Source organism: Pseudophryne corroboree, chromosome 7 (genome assembly GCF_028390025.1).
Source record: "Pseudophryne corroboree isolate aPseCor3 chromosome 7, aPseCor3.hap2, whole genome shotgun sequence".
Lineage (NCBI taxonomy): Eukaryota > Metazoa > Chordata > Amphibia > Anura > Myobatrachidae > Pseudophryne > Pseudophryne corroboree.
The window spans coordinates 70,616,552-70,637,828 of record NC_086450.1 but is presented as its reverse complement, the minus strand read 5'-3'; the positions used below and the strand labels follow the sequence as shown (position 1 = coordinate 70,637,828).

The window sequence follows — 21,277 nt, the reverse complement described above, 5'->3', positions numbered from 1 at the left end:
GCTCAAGGGATTCATTCGCCCCTCTTCCTCCCCTGCCGGTGCAGGCTTCTTTTTCGTGAAGAAAAAGGACGGGGGGTTGAGACCATGCATCGACTACCGCGGCCTAAACGACATTACTATTAAGAATAAATACCCCTTGCCACTAATCACAGAGTTATTTGATAGGGTTCGTGGTGCCCGCATTTTTTCAAAACTCGACTTGAGAGGAGCTTATAATCTTATACGCATCCGAGAGGGGGATGAATGGAAGACTGCCTTTAATACCCGAGATGGGCATTACGAATACTTGGTGATGCCGTTTGGTCTTAGTAATGCTCCCGCGGTTTTCCAGGGGTTCGTCAACGAAATCTTTCGTGATATGCTGTATCAGAGCGTTGTGGTATATCTGGACGACATACTGATTTTTTCCAAGAATCTTGTCGAACACAGGACTCAAGTCAAAGAGGTGCTACACCGTTTACGAGAGAATCATCTCTACGCCAAGCTTTCCAAATGTACCTTTGAAGTAACATCTATTCCGTTCCTCGGTTATGTCATCTCGGGGACGGAGCTTCGCATGGATCCGGAAAAGTTGTCGGCCATTCGTGACTGGACTCAGCCTCTTTCCCTGAAAGCAATACAAAGGTTCCTGGGCTCTGCGAACTACTACAGGAAATTCATTAAGGGTTTCTCCACCATTGTTGCGCCCATTACTGCCCTGACGAGGAAGGGTTCTAATCCTAGTTTGTGGCCTCCGGAAGCCATTGTAGCTTTTTCTCGCTTAAAGTTAGCTTTCATGACGGCTCCAGTTCTCCAACAACCAAATTTCGAGGAACCCTTCTTCTTAGAAGTTGATGCATCTTCAGTCGGGGTTGGGGCTGTTCTCTCCCAGTATTCCTCTGATAAAAAATTACATCCGTGTGGCTTCCATTCTCGTAAATTCTCTCCAGCCGAACGAAATTACACTATTGGAGACCAGGAACTCTTGGCAATCAAATCTGCCTTGGAAGAATGGAGATATCTTCTAGAAGGGGCTAAACATGTGTTTACCATCTACACGGATCACAAGAATTTGCTGTACATCAAATCCGCACAATGCTTGAATCCTCGCCAGGCGAGATGGGCACTTTTCTTTTCCCGATTCTCGTTCATTATCAAGTACCGGGCCGGGACTCTCAATATTAAAGCAGATGCGCTTTCTCGTTCACAAGTTCCCACAGACGAGGATGAACCTCCGGAGCGGGGTTTAATTCTGAATCCAGTTTCTGTCTCTGCTGCTTTAACTACTCCAGCTCCTCCTCCTGGAAGAATGTCCGTGCCAGCTAGATTCCGCCCAGGAATACTACTGTGGGCCCATAACTCCATGTTTTCCGGTCATCCCGGCGCTCAGAAGATGTACAAGTTTCTGCAAAGGTCTTACTGGTGGAACACCATGAGGAAGGATGTACAAGATTGCGTTAATTCGTGTCCCCAATGTACACAACATAAATCTCCTCGTCTGCCTCCTGCAGGGTTACTGCGTCCTCTGCCTATCCCTGTGAGACCCTGGACTCACATTTCCATGGACTTCATCACTGACTTGCCCTGTTCCAAGGGTTGCAACACCGTTTGGGTTATCGTTGACCGTTTTTCGAAGATGGCACACTTTGTGCCCTTGACTGGTCTCCCGACAGCACCGAAACTGGCTCTATTGTTTATCCGAGAACATTTTCGTTTGCATGGGTTGCCACAAGAGATTGTTTCTGACCGTGGAGTACAGTTCACCGCCAGGTTTTGGAAAGCCCTTTGTTCAACTCTACACATTAAACTTAAGTTTTCGTCTGCTTATCATCCCCAAACTAATGGGCAAACGGAACGAGTCAATCAAGATCTAGAGACTTTTCTTCGTTTGTATCTCTCTCCTTCACAGGACAACTGGGTGGAGTTGTTGCCTTGGGCGGAGTTTGCCCATAACCATTTGTTTCATTCTTCCACTGGGGAATTACCATTTTTCGTCAACTACGGGTTCCATCCCCGTGTTCCGGAATTTCCAAGCCTTCCGATAATAGAGGTTCCTGCTGTAGTGTCCACTCTACGACACTTTGGACAAATTTGGAGAAAGGTTCATGCTAATCTTAAGCAGGTTTCTGTTCGGTACAAGTTCTTCGCAGATAAGAAACGGCAAGCCGCACCTCAATATAAAGTTGGGGACAGGGTATGGCTGTCCACACGGAATCTCCGGTTGAAGGTGCCCACCATGAAATTCGCTCCAAGGTTCATCGGTCCTTACCCTGTGCTACAAGTCTTAAATCCTGTGGTCTGTAAACTGGGTTTGCCTGCCCATCTTCGAATACCTAACGCCTTTCATGTTTCTCTACTCCGTCCCCTCATTCTGAATCGGTTCCACTCAGCACTCCCTAGGCCAACGTCCATAGTGGCAGAAGCTGGAGCGGAGTTTGAAATCAAAGCTATTCTTGACTCTCGTTATCTTCATAAAAAATTACAGTACTTGGTGGACTGGAAGGGTTATGGTCCTGAGGAGAGAAGTTGGATTGGGGCTACTGAAGTAACGGCTCCTCGTCTGATTCGGATCTTCCACTCCAGACATCCGACTAAGCCCGGGAAGTGTCCAGGGGCCACTCCTGGAGGAGGGGGTACTGTCACGAACCTCGGGCAGCGGCGACCGCGCTTGTCCCTGCGGGTGGCCTGGTCTGCCCGGCGCCTCTCTTCCCCTGACGGTCTCCGGCTTCAGCGGCGGGTCGGCGCTGCTCTCCGGCGGCTTCCCGGAAGCAAGGACGCCGCCATCACAAGCGAGGGCAAGGAGGCGGAGCAGGTCTGACGTCACCTGCCTGCTCCGCCAATCAGGCTAGGGCGGGGAATTTAAAATCAGATACCAGGCAGAGATCCGGTGCCTGAGTATCTTCGTTTCTCCTGCGGAAGCTGTGATTCCAGAGCTCCCTCGTCCCTGCAAGCATCCTGTGCTTCCAAGCATCCTGTGCCTCCAAGCATCCTGTGCCTCCAAGCATCCTGAGCCTCCAAGCACCTCCGTGCCTCCAATTATCTCCGTGCCTCCAATTATCTCCGTGCCTCCAAGCACCTCGTGCCTCCAAGCACCTCTGTGCCTCCAAGCACCTCTGTGCCTCCAAGCACCTCCGTGCCTCCAAGCACCTCCGTGCCTCCAGTTACCTCCGTGTCTCCAAGCACCTCGTGCCTCCAAGCACCTCATCCCTCCAAACACCTCGGTGTCTCCAAACACCTCCGTGCCTCCAAGCACCTCCTTGCCTCCAAGCACCTCCGTGCCTCCAAGCACCTCCGTGCCTCCAGTTACCTCCGTGTCTCCAAGCACCTCGTGCCTCCAAGCACCTCATCCCTCCAAACACCTCGGTGTCTCCAAACACCTCCGTGCCTCCAAGCACCTCCGTGCCTCCAAGCACCTCCGTGCCTCCAGTTACCTCCGTGTCTCCAAGCACCTCGTGCCTCCAAGCACCTCGTGCCTCCAAGCACCTCATCCCTCCAAACACCTCGGTGTCTCCAAACACCTCCGTGCCCCCAAGCACCTCCGTGCCTCCAAGCACCTCCGTGCCTCCAAGGGCCTCCCTGCACTCCCTGTACTCCCAGCACCTCAGTGCCTCCAATACCACAGTGTCTCCAATATCTCAGTACCCCAGCCTTCAGTATTTCTACAAGTCTTGTCTTACAGGAGACCTTCAAGAATTCCTCTGGGCCTCCCGCCTGCCGTCTTAGTCCTGCATGAGGAAGACCTACATCCGGCCATCTCTACTACGACCCAGTGGCGGTTCCTCTTCCCGGTCATCGGAAGAAGCCCCGAGTCCACAACACTCCCAAACCAGGTCAGTGATACTCAAGCTTTGCACACACACTAAAGTGCAAGTAACAGACAGACCACACTAAGGGGTTGGTCTAATCACTTTTATTATACAATATAATTATTGTACATTCAGAAATGTATGAATAGACTCATGAGAAAAGGATGTTGGTTCAGGTTATCCATATTTGGGTAAGTGTATGAGGATTACACAAGCATCATAATATCTTATATACTCTTCTCAGCGACAGACATCTCTGCTGCTCAGTGCACACCCGTCCTGCAATGAGAATAAACACCAGTTAGTGCTGTTTGTAGTCATCTCTAAATCAAACTAATTGCCAAACATTTACAGCTAAATATAACAGGTAATGTTACCTTAATAATTACCACATACAGTATGACCCTGGATATACTTATATAAGCACACAGGTTAGCATCGCTGCTGTATAACTCTGAAGTCATGGGTTCAATACCAACCAGAGCCCTATATGTGTGGAGTTTGTATGTTTTACATGTTATGCTTCGATTTCCTCCTGGCACTACACACACATTACAGAAACGTAATGGTACAGACAGTGACGGACTGGGCCTCCATTTTGGCCCAGGCAGCGCTCGTCACGTAATAAGGGAGCGTGCCGCGAGTCATGGGGGCGTGGACTTGTGGCGTGCCCCCATTACCATGGTGATGCTTGCTGGGGGTGGGGGCACAACGCGAGTCCGGGGGCGTGGACGCGCGGCACGCCCCCATCTCCATGGAGCTGCGCGCGGCTTTCCCGGATCTCTGAGGGACCGGACCGGCCCACCTGCCCATCGGCCCTTCTGGTATATGCCAGAAGTGCCAGATGGCAGGCCGGCCTACACCTATCCTCAAAATGGGCTAGTCCTTGGACAAGGATGTAGCTACCATAGGTGCAGGGAGTGCTGCTGCTATGGGGCCCAGAGCTGAGAGGCGCTACCCTGATACAGTTACATGTGTTACATACATTTTTACCATGGGTAGATGCATAGGGGCCCTTAAAATTTGTTGCCTTGGGGCCTACAATATATCTAGTAATGCCCCTGGACCTGCTCATTGCAGTTTTCCATACAATGAACTGGACAAAAAAGAAATAAAACCCTGGTATGTATAGTTGTGGTCAATGCAATAGTGAATATAGATTGTAAGCTCCAGTGGGGAATATTTTCTGGGCATGCACAGAATACATTTGCATGTTTTACACGGGTGTAGTATGGTTTGCCGGCAGTCGGGGTCCCGGCGACCAGCATACCGGTGCCAGCATACCGACAGCTGGGCGAGCGCAAATGAGCCCCTTGTGGCCACGGTGGCACGCTACGCGCGCCACTCTATCTATTCTCCCTCCAGGGGGTCGTGGACCCCCAAGAGGGAGAAAAGATGTCGGTATGCCGGCGGTCGGGATTCCGGCGCCGGTATGGTGGTCGCTGGGAGCCCGGCCGCCGGCAACCTGAAGACCACCCGTTTTACACAACCTCTCCTCAGTGTCTTAGAGTTCATTGAGGTGGATGGGTTTTGGTGACTCAAAGGGGCTTATGCAGAGTAGAAACATATATTGTGCTATACAATTGGGAGATGAATGCTGATGTGGCCCTGAGTACAATTAAATGGTAGGCAACATAAGAGGATGGTAACACAGAGAATCACACATAAATTATACTGGCACACACAAGGCACAGTGCTAGATTACTACTGTACTTTATAATGTACATACGTACAGTATATAAACCTTTACACATATTCTGTATAAGATTGCAAAAGGCGGCACTCAGGAGACTTCTTATAACATGTAAAATTCTCTTTATTCCATCCTATATTTTGGGCATTCCTGATGATGGGCGGATGTCCGAAATGTAGGATGGAGACAACTGTACACTTTATAAGTAGTCTACTAAGTGCTGCTTTCATCATGCCCTGCATGCTCGGTTGCTAAACTTAAGGAGGACTCCAGAGTATTTTACTAACCACTCATTAAGGGTGGAATGTACTCAGGGCCGGTTCTAGACCTTGTGGCGCTCAGGGCTAAAGTTTCCTTTGGCGCCCCCCCTCCTCCCCGATAGGTAAAACAGGGTTAGTGCGCGCCACAGGCGTGCGGTAAAATGTAAGGGCATGGCTTTATAGGGAAGGGGCGTGACCACAGTTATGCCCCCTGTAGTTGTGCCACCAGGAGAGTTATGCCCCCTGTAGCTGTGCCCCAAGTAGATTTGGCCCCTGTAGTTTTGCCCCCTGTTGCTGTGCCCCCCTGTAGTTTTGCCCCCTGTTGCTGTGCCCTCAGTAGATTTGCCCCTGTTGCTGTGCCCTCAGTAGCTGTGCTCCTGTAGTTTTGCCCCCTGTTGCTGTGCCCTCAGTAGTTTTGCCCCTGTTGCTGTGCCCCTGTAATTTTGCCCCCTGTTGCTGTGCCCTCAGTAGTTGTGCACCCTGTTGCTGTGCCCTCAATAGTTGTGCCCCGCTGCTGTGCCCTCAGTAGATGTGCCCCCTGTTGCTATGCCCTCAGTAAATGTGCCCTCAGTAGTTGTGCCCCGTTGCTGTGGCCTCAGTAATTGTGCCCCTGTAGTTTTGCCCCCTGTTGCTGTGCCCTCAGTCTGCACACAGACACAAGAGGTCAATTATGACCTCTAGCGTCTGACACTGCTCCCACAATGCCATGCGGTGTGCAATGACATCAGATGCACTGCATGGCACCAGTGGGAAGGGACAGGCGGCGGCGGTGGTATCGGCGGTGGTAGCGGCGGCGGTAGCGGCGCCCCCAGGACAGCGGCGCCCCGGGCAAAAATCCTGTTTGCTCACGGCAAGAGCCGCTACTGAATGTACTAAGCATTTGTGGTGCATCCCACCACACACCGCATTGATACTAAAGGCATATGTACTAACATATGCGATTAGTATTGCAGAGGACAGCTCTCCCGATAAGAGCTGCCCTTTGCGGCCCTGGGAGTCCATCTGCGCATGCAGAGAGTGCGATGGCAGGCGTGGGGGGTGCTGGGAGAGATCCAATCAATTTGTGCGACGTTCATTGTTACATCTACTTTGTGAACCTGTCGACCCTTTGTACCTGTTGACCTTACCCACTGTTGACCTATTGTACCTGTCGGCTTTTTGTACCTGTTGACCTAATGCATGTCGACCATTTGGTGGCGACCTATTGACTGTTGACCTAAATACTGTAGATCTTCCTTACCACACCATGGTTGAATTTGGTAACTGAGCATTTGGTATAGTAAGTGATACAAAGGATAGAGTGGGTGTTGATATAAATAATATAGGAAAAACAGGAAAAGGTCTGAGTCATTAACAAGGTGAATTAAGATTCCGAATGTATCATCAGACCTAAATTTTGCATTCGTCTACTGGAATAATATATCCTTTATTATTAAAGTTATGCATTTGATTGATTTTTTATGTTGGCTTTTAATTAACACATTATAGAATGTGTACCAAACAAACCACAGTCCTCCTATAAACCTCAATGTTCTCAAAGATCCATCCTGGTTCTACATAGTAGCAACTATTTTGATCTTCCTACATATTTTTTATTCCCACAGGTTGGTTACTAGGAAATACCATTCACTGGCAGCACCAGTGTTTTGTGGTTTGAATCATGGTTTCAATGTTTGTAGACCCCACTGAAGGTATGACATCTCTGGGTCCTGTTCTGCTGTTCTGAGGTGTCACAATGGAAATATGATTCTAAGTCATGGCCACTGGATATAGGGACATGACAAATAACGGTAAGGAAGTTCCTTTATATCATGAGCTTGGATACATATAGATTCCTTTCATGATGTATGCATTCATTTCATATTGAGTACTGAGCGAATAAGAATATAGCTCAGCCATATTTTTCATATTCATAATTGTGTGCCACTATAGTAATTTCAGAATGCATGAAAATGTCCAGCCGTCTAAAATAAAATCAGCTCCACATTAAGATTATTAAGCATTTTTATTGGTAGCTACTGGACATAGGTAATCAGTACGTTCCCAGCCCCACCTCTCAGAGCCCGAATTGTGTTAAGTTAACTTCATTGTATCTTGACTGTCTTAATATTATCACAAAATACTTTGACCTGTGTGTTAGAGAGCAGAATGTCTTTATAAACACAAAACATACCGTTTTGTGCTAGTGGTGTCCATGATGATGATGGTGGTGATGTCCAAAAGGTCCATGGTGGCCAAAGAGACCATGATGTCCATGGTGGTGATGGTGTCCATGATGTTCATGGTGGTCATGGTGTCCAAAGTTTGGACCATTAGGCCAATAACCTGGTGGGTATTGTGCGGGGTAGTACACTTGTGGAGGAGGTGGTGGTGCACAACCTGGCTGGATGATTGTTATCCCTTTAACAAAACAAAATAAGAGTCATTTACTAGTCTGATGGGCCTGATTCAGAGTTGCATGCAAGCCTGCTCTACAAGAGTCAGAGCCTGCATACGCTACTTTGAGCAACTACAGCAATTCAGATTCAAATGCATTTCAGTACATCTCCTCTTGCAGCTCAGTGAGTGTAACTGATTGGCAGCTGGGCATTCACACCTAGAATAAGTGGGCTATGGGCATCTAGATGGAATTATGGGCTACTCAGGATTGGGAGCGTATGCAGAGTTCCAGCTGATTTCAGATGTTCCTCTTCACCAAAGATAGGACTGATAGTTCTGCACTGATAATGAGGATGGCTACTTTCACACACGGGTGGACGGGGGTGGCGAGGTCACATAAATAAGACCAACTGTGAGTACAGGCGGATATGGAATTTAATTCCAAAAATGCAGAGTGGCAAGGCATCATTGAAAGTCTACATAGAACCCTAAAGCATTGTAACATTGGTTGTTCTGCTTGCTTGAGGTTACTTTAATGATGTTAATCAATAGTTATCCAATAACTTAACTTATTGGGGATCAGGTAAGGACTGAATGAGGAATTAATAAGGAACTTATGTCACATTTGTTATTAATTAATGATGAGGTCATTTCTGCGAATTCTTTGTATCAGAGATCACTTACCTTGGTTTGGCATAGGGTTAGGGTTCCACATGTTCAGGAATCTTGAAAATAAAGACAAATATAAAATTAATATCAGGAAATCAATGTGTGTATTTTACTTTACTAAATAGATGATAATACTGTATTTCTTTGTGAATAACAATCCGGCAACAGCCTATGTTGTTTTGGAAGTTTGTCCGCTTACCACATATGCATCAAGCTCTGGAATGCGATACATTCTGGAGCTTGTACTCGGTGGGTAACGCCATCTAGCCTATAGGCTTCTGTTCGCATTTAGTAACATAGTAACAGTATCTGAGGTTGAAAAAAGATATTTGTCCATCGAGTTCAACCTATTTGTGGTCTCCTATGCATGATGATTTGACTAAAATTTCTGACTGATGCTGCTGTCAGCCATTGCATTTTATCCCTATTTATAGTAACTATAATGCATGACTATGCACCATACCCCTGGATATCCTTATCCATTAGGAATTTATCTAACCCATTCTTAAAGGTGTTAACAGATTCCGCCATTACAACTCCCTCAGGCAGGGAATTCCAAACACGTATTGTCCTTACCGTGAAAAAGCCTTTACGCCGTATTGTGCGGAATCTCCTCTCCTCTAACCTGAGCGAGTGTCCACGAGTCCTCTGTGTTGATCTAACCAAAAACAGGTCCCGCGCAAGCTCTGTGTATTGTCCCCTTATATATTTGTAGATGTTGATCATATCCCCTCTTAGTCTCCGCTTTTCCAATGTAAACATACCTAGTCTTTCAAGCCTTTCCTTGTATTCCATCGTCTCCATGCCCTTAATTAGTTTGGTCGCCCTCCTCTGTACCTTTTCTAGCTCCAAGATATCCTTTTTGTAGTACGGTGCCCAGAATTGTACACAGTATTCAAGGTGTGGCCTCACTAGTGATTTATATAACGGGAGTATAATACTCTCGTCCCTAGCATCAATACCCCGTTTTATGCATGCTAATATCTTATTTCCCTCCCATCACACCTCTGTGGCGGATGCATCAGCTGATGCAATGATCACAAAGGACAGCTCTTACCGGGAGGGCTGTCCTTTATGATTTTCTTCATGCATAAGGCATTAATAAATGTCATTATGCACGCAAAGAGAGTGGTGGGATGTTCAATACTGTGTCAGCCACACAGTTTATATTGATCTCCCCATGCGCTTTCTGCAAGCAATGAAGGTAAAGTTTGCTATTCACTGTTCCTTTGTAGCAACTGCAAGGAAGGGGAACTCTGAAGTCAAATGTGTATATTTACTAAAGTCCGGGTTTATAGAAGTGGAGGTGTTGCCCATAGCAAACAATCAGATTCTAGCTATTATCTTCTAGAAGGTGCTAGATAATTAATGTTATGAATGCAACTGAGGTTCTTCATACCCTCCAACTGTACCTTTTTATTAGGTACAGTACCTTTTTTTTATGGTCTGTACCGATTTTTGGCTCTGCAAACTTCCATTGAAAGTATAGGAAAAGGGGCATGGCCACGCCCCTTTACCCATGGCCACGCCCCTTTTCAACTTTGTACCGATTTTCATGTGTAAAATGTTGGAGGGTATGAGGTTCTTTGCAGGAGTTGAGATTGTAGTTAGTCTTCTGGGAAGTGACCCCTGTACACCCTGAGTTAAGTGTCATAGAACCCACCAGCAGGTCTTCTCACCTGAAAGTGTGGTACCCATGTCTGGGGTACCGTGTTATGCAATAGTTTCACCTTAATTGCAGCTAATGCTACCAGAGAAGCTTTTCTGCGAAGGGACACTGTAAGGGTTAAGTCCCTTGTCCGGTTGCCTAGCGATGGTCAGATCCCAGAGAGTGGGAGCCCTGGAGCGTGAGTGATTGCCTCTAAAGAGCACGCGAGGAGGAGCTTACCGTGGGGAGAGAGGAAGCAGGACTGGTGGCTAGAGAGCGCGGCGGGAGGTGAACAGGAGAGACCCGCCGGGTGTATGACAGGAGAAGCCGCTACGGGGACCGGAAGGCAGAGTAGACGCGGCTGGGACCAGCAGCAGGCAGAGATAGGAGCCGCTGCACCAGGAGAGCGGGGAGACGCAGCTGGGAGCAGCGCGACCAGTGTGGTTGCGTGAGAGCAAGGGAGAGACTGTTGCGCCACAGGCAGCGGTGCTGAGCTACCAGCAGCCCAGAGAGCGGGATCCCAGTGGCCAACACCCGGGAGAGGCGCACTGAGCGGACCAGCGGGGACACAGATCACCACTGCAGGTACACTCACAATCGCCACCCCAGCTGGCTGTTAATGTTGAGAATCTTCCACCAGCTGGCTGTTATTATTGTGCACCCCCACTCCTGCCGGTACGCTCACCAATCTGTCCCAGCTGACTGATATTCTAATGCACCCTTACTCAGGCAGATAAAAATTTATAGTGGGGAATAATGGGAATGCCCCTGACCCCAAATAGCCCAGCCAAAGACTCCCAAGTTAAAAGTACCTTACCACTGCTCCAGGTGGTGACACTATATAAGAACTGCATTCAGTTGTTATTATACAGTTCCATAAAAGTGACACAGTTGTTCGGATCCCTGTCCTCACTCTGCCAGCCAGAACTGTTTTATGACTTTGCTAGTCTGCACTACGAAACTGTATGCTAAAATTGACTTACCGTTCCGTGGATACAAATATCCTTAACACGAAAACAGGAAGGCGCACAACTCTGCTAATTGACTTACCTTTCCGTGGATACAAATTAGTGATGTGCACCGGACATTTTTCGGGTTTTGTGTTTTGGATTCGGTTCCGCGGCCGTGTTTTGGATTCGGACGCGTTTTGGCAAAACCTCACTGAAAATTTTTTGTCGGATTCGGGTGTGTTTTGAATTCGGGTGTTTTTTTTCCAAAAAACCCTAAAAAACAGCTTAAATCATAGAATTTGGGGGTCATTTTGATCCCATAGTATTATAAACCTCAATAACCATAATTTCCACTCATTTCCAGTCTATTCTGAACACCTCACACCTCACAATATTATTTTTAGTCCTAAAATTTGCACCGAGGTCGCTGGATGGCTAAGCTAAGCGACACAAGTGGCCGACACAAACACCTGGCCCATCTAGGAGTGGCACTGCAGTGTCAGGCAGGATGGCACTTCAAAAAAATTGTCCCCAAACAGCACATGATGCAAAGAAAAAAAGAGGCGCACCAAGGTCGCTGTGTGACTAAGCTAAGCGACACAAGTGGCCGACACAAACACCTGGCCCATCTAGGAGTGACACTGCAGTGTCAGGCAGGATGGCACTTCAAAAAAATTGTCCCCAAACAGCACATGATGCAAAGAAAAAAAGAGGCGCACCAAGGTCGCTGTGTGACTAAGCTAAGCGACACAAGTGGCCGACACAAACACCTGGCCCATCTAGGAGTGGCACTGCAGTGTCAGGCAGGATGGCACTTCAAAAAAATTGTCCCCAAACAGCACATGATGCAAAGAAAAATGAAAGAAAAAAGAGGTGCAAGATGGAATTGTCCTTGGGCCCTCCCACCCACCCTTATGTTGTATAAACAGGACATGCACACTTTAACGAACCCATCATTTCAGCGACAGGGTCTGCCACACGACTGTGACTGAAATGACTGGTTGGTTTGGGCCCCCACCAAAAAAAGAAGCAATCAATCTCTCCTTGCACAAACTGGCTCTACAGAGGCAAGATGTCCACCTCATCATCATCCTCCGATTCCTCACCCCTTTCACTGTGTACATCCCCCTCCTCACAGATTATTAATTCGTCCCCACTGGAATCCACCATCTCAGGTCCCTGTGTACTTTGTGGAGGCAATTGCTGCTGGTGAATGTCTCCACGGAGGAATTGATTATAATTCATTTTGATGAACATCATCTTCTCCACATTTTCTGGAAGTAACCTCGTACGCCGATTGCTGACAAGGTGAGCGGCTGCACTAAACACTCTTTCGGAGTACACACTGGAGGGAGGGCAACTTAGGTAGAATAAAGCCAGTTTGTGCAAGGGCCTCCAAATTGCCTCTTTTTCCTGCCAGTATACGTACGGACTGTCTGACGTGCCTACTTGGATGCGATCACTCATATAATCCTCCACCATTCTTTCAATGGTGAGAGAATCATATGAAGTGACAGTAGACGACATGTCAGTAATCGTTGGCAGATCCTTCAGTCCGGACCAGATGTCAGCACTCGCTCCAGACTGCCCTGCATCACCGCCAGCGGGTGGGCTCGGAATTCTTAGCCTTTTACTCGCACCCCCAGTTGCGGGAGAATGTGAAGGAGGAGATGTTGACGGGTCACGTTCCGCTTGACTTGACAATTTTCTCACCAGCAGGTCTTTGAACCTCTGCAGACTTGTGTCTGCCGGAAAGAGAGATACAACGTAGGTTTTAAATCTAGGATCGAGCACGGTGGCCAAAATGTAGTGCTCTGATTTCAACAGATTGACCACCCGTGAATCCTGGTTAAGCGAATTAAGGGCTCCATCCACAAGTCCCACATGCCTAGCGGAATCGCTCTGTTTTAGCTCCTGCTTCAATGTCTCCAGATTCTCCTGCAAAAGCCTGATGAGGGGAATGACCTGACTCAGGCTGGCAGTGTCTGAACTGACTTCACGTGTGGCAAGTTCAAAGGGTTGCAGAACCTTTCACAACGTTGAAATCATTCTCCACTGCGCTTGAGTCAGGTGCATTCCCCCTCCTTTGCCTATATCGTGGGCAGATGTATAGGCTTGAATGGCCTTTTGCTGCTCCTCCATCCTCTGAAGCATATAGAGGGTTGAATTCCACCTCGTTACCACCTCTTGCTTTAGATGATGGCAGGGCAGGTTCAGGATTGTTTGGTGGTGCTCCAGTCTTCGGCACGCGGTGGCTGAATGCCGAAAGTGGCCCGCAATTCTTCGGGCCACCGACAGCATCTCTTGCTCGCCCCTGTCGTTTTTTAAATAATTCTGCACCACCAAATTCAATGTATGTGCAAAACATGGGACGTGCTGGAATTTGCCCAGATGTAATGCACGCACAATATTGCTGGCGTTGTCCGATGTCACAAATCCCCAGGAGAGTCCAATTGGGGTAAGCCATTCTGCGATGATCTTCCTCAGTTTCCATAAGAGGTTGTCAGCTGTGTGCCTCTTCTGGAAAGCGGTGATACAAAGCGTAGCCTGCCTAGGAACCAGTGCCGTAACTAGACATTTTAGCGCTGTGTGCAAGAAACAGCATCGGCGCCCCCCCCCATATACAAAACAGGGCCAGTGCCAGCCGCAGGTGGGCGACAAAATTATAGGAGCATGGCTTCATGGGGAAGGGGCTTTGCCACAAAGTAATACCAATTTAATATTACACTGTACAGTAGTCTCAACAATTTTAAGTTATGCAGCACAGTAGCGCCACTTACACACATTAGAGGTAGGCACCAGGTAGTGCCCGTCACACATTATGCCAGGTAGAACCCCCTTTTACACATTACAGCAGGCAGAGTCCCCCTTTTTACACATTAGGCAGGGGGAGAGGGAGGGAGAGAGAGACTAGCTTGCCATTGGGGGAGTCGCCACTCTTTTCCGGTGAGCCCACAGTACGGGGGAGTCACCGCTCCTAGAGCCCGACGCCATTGGACAACAGGGGGAGCAGCTACCCCTGACACAGCAGGGGAGACCAGCATGGAGACCACAAGCTGCAGTGCCCGGCAACAAATCTATATCACACGATGACAAGGTTGCCGGGCGCTGGTCTCCCTTGTGCGGCGCAGCCCTATGTGGTACGTGTGTGACAGCGGAATGCGCCCACAGTGCAGATGCGCTGTGGACAACACACCGCAGGCACACACCTAGTTACGGCTATGCAGCATTTTTACATTTATTTTGTTGCTCTAACTCAACTTATAAATAAAAATAAATGTGGGACTCTGTGAATTGCATATTGCCTCTGAAATAAATTGTAAAGGATCAGAGCAAAAGTACCTTCTCTTTGAAGAACAAGATTTGTCAAAAGCTGCAGAACAACTCACGATGCTGTTCCAAGAAGAATGAGCTTGTATTAGATATTACACTGACTGTGTGCAGGCTATTAGTGGAATTACGGTATCAGGAAGTAAGTGCAATGGACGGAAGGTTGGTTCTATATCGGAGGGGCTGAAGGGACCTTGTGACGTATTGAGGGGAGGAGCTACGTCACCAGGGGGAGGAGCTACGGGCGAACAGGGTACCCGAAAAGTACCCTCGCGGGCTCGCTTCGCTCGCCACGCTTCGGGCACGGTGGCTCGCTTCGCTCACCACCTAATTACTAAAGGTAATAGTTGGTGGCGTGGATAGTAGAGGAACTATCCCGCTGGCCTAGCTCCTCCCCCTTGCGTCGTAACTCCTCCCCCTTACGGAAAAGGTCCCTTAGCCCACTTGATTCTAGCATCTACCATGGACGGAATCTCCGTGAAGGATCCTCTCTGTTGAAGAGTCAGAGTGACAAGCATCTGCAGAGTTGGGGTTCTGTGCGCTGCCAGGCACACACTCACTGATGTATATACAGTCACCCAGGTCCTCCGTCTCCACACTACATTCAGATATAGCTGTATGCACATGACTGCTGGAGTCAGGAGGTAGATGTAGCAGAAGGGTAATGTCGGATCACTGCAGTGGCTGGTTGCGCCCCCAGGCAAAGTGCGCTGTGTGCAAGGCACACTTCGCACACTGCTAGTTACGGCACTGATAGGAAGGAGTTGGCGTTTGCGAGATGCTGCTACTGGTGCCGCCGCTGCTGTTCTTGCTGCGGGAGGCAATACATCTACCCAGTGGGCTGTCACAGTCATATAGTCCTGAGTCTGCCCTGCTCCACTTGTCCACATGTCCGTGGTTAAGTGGACATTGGGTACAACTGCATTTTTTAGGACACTGGTGACTCTTTTTCTGAGGTCTGTGTACATTTTCGGTATCGCCTGCCTAGAGAAATGGAACCTAGATGGTATTTGGTACCGGGGACACAGTACCTCAATCAAGTCTGTAGTTGCCTGTGAATTAACGGTGGATAACGGAAACACGTTTCTCACCGCCCAGGCTGCCAAGGCCTGAGTTATCCGCTTTGCAGCAGGATAGTCAATTGCTTACTGGAAGTAGTACAAGTGGTCTTCCGACTTCCCCTCTGGGATGACGATCGACTCCCAGCAGCAACAACAGCAGCGCCAGCAGCAGTAGGCGTTACACTCAAGGATGCATCGGAGGAATCCCAGGCAGGAGAGGACTCGTCAGACTTGCCAGTGACATGGCCTGCAGGACTATTGGCTTTCCTGTGTAAGGAGGAAATTGACACTGAGGGAGTTGGTGGTGTGGTTTGCAGGAGCTTGGTTACAAGAGGAAGGGATTTAGTGGTCAGTGGACTGCTTCCGCTGTCATCCAAAGTTTTTGAACTTGTCACTGACTTATGTTGAATGCGCTGCAGGTGACGTATAAGGGAGGATGTTCCGAGGTGGTTAACGTCCTTACCCCTACTTATTACAGCTTGACAAAGGCAACACACGGCTTGAAACCTGTTGTCCGCATTTGTGTTAAAATAATTCCACACCGAAGAGGTGATTTTTTTTGTAATTTGACCAGGCATGTCTCCTCAGTGCCAGCAACACCCATAGCCTCATCCTGGTGTACTTCAACAGTGACATCTTCAATTTGACTATCAGGAACTGGACTGCGGGTGCTCCTTCCAGCACTTGCAGGGGGCGTGCAAATGGTGGAAGGCGCCACCTCTTCCCGTCCAGTATTGGGAAGGTCAGGCATCGCAGCCGACACAATTGGACTCTCCTTGGGGATTTATGATTTAGAAGAAAGCACAGTTCTTTGCTGTGCTTTTGCCAGCTTAAGTCTTTTCATTTTTCTAGCGAGAGGATGAGTGCTTCCATCCTCATGTGAAGCTGAACCACTAGCCATGAACATAGGCCAGGGCCTCAGCCGTTCCTTGCCACTCCGTGTTATAAATGGCATATTGGCAAGTTTACGCTTCTCCTCAGATGCTTTTAATTTTGATTTTTGGGTCATTTTACTGAACTTTTGTTTTTTGGATTTTACATGCTCTCTACTATGACATTGGGCATCGGCCTTGGCTGACGACGTTGATGGCATTTCATCGTCTCGGCCATAACTAGTAGCACCAGCTTCAGCACGAGGTGGAAGTGGATCTTGATCTTTCCCTATTTTACCCTCCACATTTTTGTTCTCCAATTTTTAATGTGTGGAATTATATGCCAGTATCAATAGCAATGGCCTACTACTATATATACTGCGCACAACTGAAATGCACCACAGGTATGGATGGATAGTATACTTGACGACACAGAGGTTGGTAGAGCAGTGGCCTACTGTACCGTACTGCTATATATTATATACTGGTGGTTCGCAAACTGTGCAAAACTGAAATGCACCACAGGTATGGATGGATAGTATACTTGACGACACAGAGGTAGGTAGAGCAGTGACCTACTGTACCGTACTGCTATATATTATATACTGGTGGTCAGCAAACTGTGCAAAACTGAAATGCACCACAGGTATGGATGGATAGTATACTCGACGACACAGAGGTAGGTAGAGCAGTGGCCTTCTGTACCGTACTGCTATATATTATATACTGGTGGTCAGCAAAATTATGCACTGTACTCCTACTATATACTACAATGCAGCACAGATATGGAGCGTTTTTCAGGCAGAGAACGTATAATACTGGTGGTCACTGGTCAGCAAAACTCTGCACTGTACTCCTATATAATACTGGTGGTCCCCAGTCCCCACAATAAAGCAGTGTGAGCACAGATATATGCAGCACACTGAGCACAGATATGGAGCGTTTTTCAGGCAGAGAACGTATAATACTGGTGGTCACTGGTCAGCAAAACTCTGCACTGTGCTCCTCCTATATAATACTGCTGGTCCCCAGTCCCCACAATAAAGCAGTGTGAGCACAGATATATGCAGCACACTGAGCACAGATATGGAGCGTATTTCAGGCAGAGAACGTATAATACTGGTGCTCACTGGTCAGTAAAACTCTGCACTGTACTCCTCCTATATAATACTGCTGGTCCCCAGTCCCCACAATAAAGCAATGTGAGCACAGATATATGCAGCACACTGAGCACAGATATGGAGCGTTTTTCAGGCAGAGAACGTATAATACTGGTGGTCACTGGTCAGCAAAACTCTGCACTGTACTCCTCCTATATAATACTGCTGGTCCCCAGTCCCCACAATAAAGCAGTGTGAGCACAGATATATGCAGCACACTGAGCACAGATATGGAGCGTTTTTCAGGCAGAGAACGTATAATACTGGTGGTCACTGGTCAGCAAAACTCTGCACTGTACTCCTCCTATATAATACTGCTGGTCCCCAGTCCCCACAATAAAGCAGTGTGAGCACAGATATATGCAGCACACTGAGCACAGATGTGGAGCGTTTTTCAGGCAGAGAACGTATAATACTGTGGTCACTGGTCAGCAAAACTCTGCACTGTACTCCTCCTATATAATACTGCTGGTCCCCAGTCCCCACAATAAAGCAGTGTGAGCACAGATATATGCAGCACACTGAGCACAGATATGTAGCGTTTTTCAGGCAGAGAACGTATAATACTGGTGGTCACTGGTCAGCAAAACTCTGCACTGTACTTCTCCTATATAATACTGCTGGTCCCCAGTCCCCACAATAAAGCAGTGTGAGCACAGATATATGCAGCACACTGAGCACAGATATGGAGCGTTTTTCAGGCAGAGAACGTATAATACTGGTGGTCACTGGTCAGCAAAACTCTGCACTGTACTCCTCCTATAATACTGCTGGTCCCCAGAATAAAGATATTTGCAGCCCCCTGAAACAAAGTGAGAGGACGCCAGCCACGTCCTCTCACTATCATTTCCAATGCACGAGTGAAAAATGGCGGCGACGCGCGGCTCCTTATATAGAATCCGAATCTTGCGAGAATCCGACAGCGGGATGATGACGTTCGGGCGCGCTCGGGTTAACCGAGCAATACGGGAGAATCCGAGTATGTCTCGGACCCGTGTAAAATGGGTGAAGTTCGGGGGGGTTCGGATTCCGAGGAACCGAACCCGCTCATCACTAATATATATATATATATATATATATATACATATTTCTAACAGGTCTGTATGTCGCTAGACATCCAAGTCATGCGCATACACCATTAGCTCCATATGCAGGTGTATTATTTACATCGGGATACGGCTCACTTCCGGTCTGCGTCTCACGGCTGCGGTTCACGACCGAATTAGTGCTATTATGTACTGGTAGGACTACCTCTACATGAGCCCCATCCCTATACATCATGTCCAGCTAGTTATGTATGTAGCCATATGCGTAGGCTATGTGCACACACCGCTAACATCGAGACACGGCGCACTTCCGGTATTGACCGGAAGTGACATCTGCGGCTCACCAATGCGTTCCACCTCGTCTCCGGCGTGGCTGGAGGCGGAACTTGCGCCTTTTTGTGGTATAAAACAGGGGCCTGTGAGGCTGTGATCTTGGGCTCCAGTTTCCTACCTCCACTTTGACTTGTGCTGAAAAACTGAATATCTTGACTGTGCTGCCTGATACCTTGAGAAAGGTCCTGGTGTGGACCGAAATGTTGGGACACCTTCTGGAAACTGTGAGATTGACCTTGTCAATAAATGTGAACAATCTTTGATTTAAGTGATATCCAAGTCTGGAGAGTGCTATCATTTCCACATTGTGGAGATACAGTATGTTGTACTATGGGTCCCGCCTTGGTTATGGTTGGACCTTGATCGGCACCCCAGCTGCTGGCTGTGTTATGTGAGAGTGCAGGGATCCCTACCTATATATATATATATATATATATATATATATATATATAAACAAATGCGTTTGGCACTCCCCCATGGGCAAATTGAGCTGAGCTCCTGCTCCGGTGCCCTCCTCTGCAGACTCGACAGTCTGCTGGTATACAACAGGAAAACAATGGCGGCACTCTGGAGACTTGGTTGAAGTAGTGAAAAAGTAGTGCTGTTTATTCAACGTTTCGGGGTACAAGCCCCCGTCTTCAGGAAACACGTGTTTCCTGAAGACGGGGGCTTGCACCCCGAAACGTTGAATAAACAGCACTACTTTTTCACTACTTCAACCAAATCTCCAGAGTGCCGCCATTGTTTTCCTGTTTTATATATATATATATATATATATATAGAAAAAAAACAAAAAACAAGCACATTGATTTGATTGCTGTCTTATCTCTAATATAGTAGCTACAAACAAAGGAAATACTGTCTATGTATTTATAAACAAGAACAGACTGAAAACAATATAAAACTTGTGAGATACTAGGAAGCTTAGAGTAGTAATAATAACAGACAAAGATTTGTTATAGTTGGGGAGGAGCAACAATCCCACCCACCGTACAGGTTTCTCCTAATAAAAACTGTAATAATAACAAAACTCTGCGTCCTCACACAGCAGACACAAGATGACATTAAACTAAACTCGTCTATACAGCTTTAAGTATATAGAAAATACAGCACTATGGAGTTGTGACCTGCTCCTGGATATCGCACTTACCAGGTACTGGAGTCTTCGTAATGAGAATACTTTGTATAAGAATTCTAGAATTTTATACCAAAGAAGGAACAGGGAGTGTAAAATAGGGAGGAGACAAGTACCTGTATTGCCACAGACAGTGACTAAGCTCAGGCTGGGAATTACACATACCTCAGAGAGCAGCCTTCTTTCAAAGATATTGCTTTCCTCTCCCTACCAGTGACTCACCAGTGTCACAAGACCAGCAACAAAACAAAACACGTGCATTTTCCAACCTTTGTCACCGTATCAGTGTTGTATTTCTTACACAACAGGTTACTGTTGCGTATAGGGCCTGATTCAGTAAGGATTGCAAATTCTGCTAATTAGCAGATTTGCAATCCTTTGAAGCGCATGCTGGGGGCCATCCATCGCAGGGCAAAGCCGCCCAGCATGCTGACCGGAGCCTCCCCCCCCATTGAACAAGCAGAAATTGCGAATGCAACACAATTTCTGCTTGTTAGTAGAAACGAAGGAATCCTCCTGCCGGCGCAGCTTAGCTGCGCCCGCAGGAGGCCTGCCGCCATCTTCCAGATGGCGGCGGTGGCGTGTGACATCACGCAGCCGCCGTGGTCACGCCCCTGCCATGCCCCCGTTTTGCAGCCTCCGCCCCCGTTCGAGCTGCACCTCCCCAGCAACGCTCCGTCTCCTCCCTTTCAAAAAGAGTATACACTCATAACATTTGTGAGTGGCAGCTCTTACACAGTAAGTAATGTGTTGGTGGACACATCTAGAGCAAAATACAAAGAAATGGAGAGGAAGAGCACCTCCTAGTGCAGGGGTGACCAACCAGTCAGAGGCAAAGAGTCAGAAATGATCTGTAGTTAAGAGCAAGAGTAACTGTCATGCGCGCGCCAAAGGCGCGCACGCAAAAATGGGGGCGTGGCATAGTTGTCACAAAGTCACGCCCCAGTGCCAAATAC

At 47.9% G+C, this 21,277-nt stretch overlaps 1 protein-coding gene across 1 annotated transcript; it reads right to left on the bottom strand.

Annotated features, from left to right (window-relative positions):
- Positions 1 to 3,873: 3,873 nt before the first annotated feature.
- Positions 3,874 to 20,482, bottom strand: HRCT1 (histidine rich carboxyl terminus 1). Its single transcript, XM_063932266.1, has 4 exons — positions 20,438 to 20,482; positions 8,802 to 8,842; positions 7,912 to 8,138; positions 3,874 to 4,064 (listed from the first exon to the last, which is right to left on the bottom strand). The coding sequence occupies exons 2-3, from the start codon at positions 8,830 to 8,832 to the stop codon at positions 7,921 to 7,923; spliced, it is 249 nt and encodes an 82-aa protein (XP_063788336.1). The 5' UTR covers positions 8,833 to 8,842; positions 20,438 to 20,482; the 3' UTR covers positions 3,874 to 4,064; positions 7,912 to 7,920.
- Between the last annotated feature and the right edge of the window lie 795 nt (positions 20,483 to 21,277).